Raw genomic sequence first — 2083 nt, forward strand, 5'->3', positions numbered from 1 at the left:
ATATAGGCTATATATAACTTGGTAAGATCTAAGTACCTTTGGAAGCTTGCGTGGTTTCTCGTACCGCACAGCTAAGAATGTCAACATGTTTTCAGATGTTAACAGAGATTTGCTATCTTAAAAAGGTTGTACCATCATAGCCAATTAATACTTTAGCTAGGTTATACCTCTAAGAGTTTTCTTTGGCGGATCAATTACAAATTGAAAAGGATATAACGTGATGTAATAAAATACATAATTAAAAACCAAAGATAAAACTTCATTAAACTTGAAACAAATACAGGTGCCCTAAATGGGACTTAGAAAAGACAAACTGCCCGCGCAGGGGCTTACAGGAAAAGGAAATAAGTCCACACAGGGACTTCGATACAGAAAATAAACTAATGTCCTCGCAGGGACATGATTACAAACAACCAAGAAAAACTAACAATCTCCTACTTCTTCTTCCCTTTGATAAGGTTTGCAAGGCCTTTCATGAAGCTATTATGCTTCTCCTTGTTTTTCCTAGCCTTGTGCTCAACCCTATCCAACCTCTCTAGAATTTCTTGGGTCTGGTGCTGCAGCTGCTGCTGCGCAGGAGGAGGTTGCTGGTACGGTGGGTACTGATAACCCAGTACTGGATATCCAGTTGGAAGAACCGAAGGGTAGGAAGAAGGGTAGAGGTGGTGATACTGCGCAGCCGTAAGGTACGGGTCTTGAGATATATAGTCCGAGGGGTACCCTGATGGGTTTTCAAAAGGATTATACCCAGAAGAACCTGGGTAGGTTGGAATTGGGTTATCAAAACCCATAGGCGGCTCAGGTGGTGCATAGGAAACTGGTGAAGGGTCAATCTCCGGCGCCGCATTTGAGGGCCCACCCATCTGGGGGTCCTCCGGAATAGGGGGATAAGAACTCGAACCCCGGGGAGAACTGAAACGAGGTCCCCCCCGTACGGACATACGCACGTTCCTCCTTTGCCTCGGAGGCTCGGGAGGTGGCTGCGGTGGTTGCTGCGGTGGCTCCTCTACGGGTAGTGGCGGTGGTGAGACAGCTTGGAGTTGTGGTTCAACCAAAGGTGGTTGGGCTGGAGAGTTATGGTATGATGGGGTAAAGAACCAATCATAGGTGGCCATTTTCTCTTGGTACGAGTCGGGTCCATTGTAAGGTGATCCCTGAAATGGAGATCCACTTGATATACTTATTGGGTGTCCCGGCGTTCCTGTCTGCATTTCGGGATCTGGATCATCGTCCTTTTCCATCCCTTGAGAAAAATGGTCCTCAGGGCCCAAGGGGTTGTAACCAAGAAAATCAATAACATAGTCGTTCGGGTTAAACTGCCCCGGAGAGTAGAGGGATTCAGAGTGGTGAAACAAATGGGATTGCAACGAGTGGTGTGAATGATAAGACTCGTGAGAATGGTGAGATTGTTGGGAGTGATTTGACTGTTGGGGTTCATCAGGAACAATTGGCCCAAAGGACGGGTGGAAAGAAGGAGAAGAGCTCAACGAAACGGAATGTCTCGCTGGCTGAAAAGGTTGACCCCACAGATCGTGAGAGTCAGAGGTAGAGAAAGACGCCGATGGAGTGCGTCTATGAGATGGTCCTGCTGACGACGGTCCCCCACGCATGGGACCCTTGCCTCGTCCTCGTACTCTTGGAGGCATGTTGATGATTCCTATTAAAACAAGAAAACAAATAAAATAAAACATAATAACAGCAAAGAAAAGCAAAAGATACATCCTAGGTCATTTGCCTAGACTCGAGAGTCTAAGGAATGTGCTATTTGTGTCATTGAGATTAAACACAAAAGGATTAGTGTTTAATTCACTCAATGTTGGCTCTGATACCAACCTGTCACACCCCAATATTTCCACGTATTACTGGTGGGCCCGGTGGGGAATATCGTGACGTAGTTGATATCATCATTGTCAATACACACAATAATATAGCACAGCGGAAGGCTGGGTAATTAAACTATTACAAACCATAACGTCTGAGCGTTCGTGTTTATGAATGTACAAACAGGAATGTAATAAGATCCACAGGCGGATCATGAAATACAAAGAAACAAAACTACAGACTCCGGGTATCTATTGGATTT

The 2083-nt window shown here is 45.4% G+C and overlaps 1 protein-coding gene across 1 annotated transcript; it reads right to left on the reverse strand.

Annotated features, from left to right (window-relative positions):
• Positions 1-434: 434 nt before the first annotated feature.
• LOC110924769 (cyclin-K-like) lies at positions 435-1646 on the reverse strand. The gene has a single exon (XM_022168761.1). It carries the CDS (start codon positions 1644-1646, stop codon positions 435-437), a length of 1212 nt encoding a protein of 403 aa, XP_022024453.1.
• Positions 1647-2083: the final 437 nt, after the last annotated feature.

The sequence above is a fragment of the Helianthus annuus genome, chromosome 17 (assembly GCF_002127325.2).
Source record: "Helianthus annuus cultivar XRQ/B chromosome 17, HanXRQr2.0-SUNRISE, whole genome shotgun sequence".
In the NCBI taxonomy this organism is placed as follows: Eukaryota; Viridiplantae; Streptophyta; class Magnoliopsida; order Asterales; family Asteraceae; genus Helianthus; species Helianthus annuus.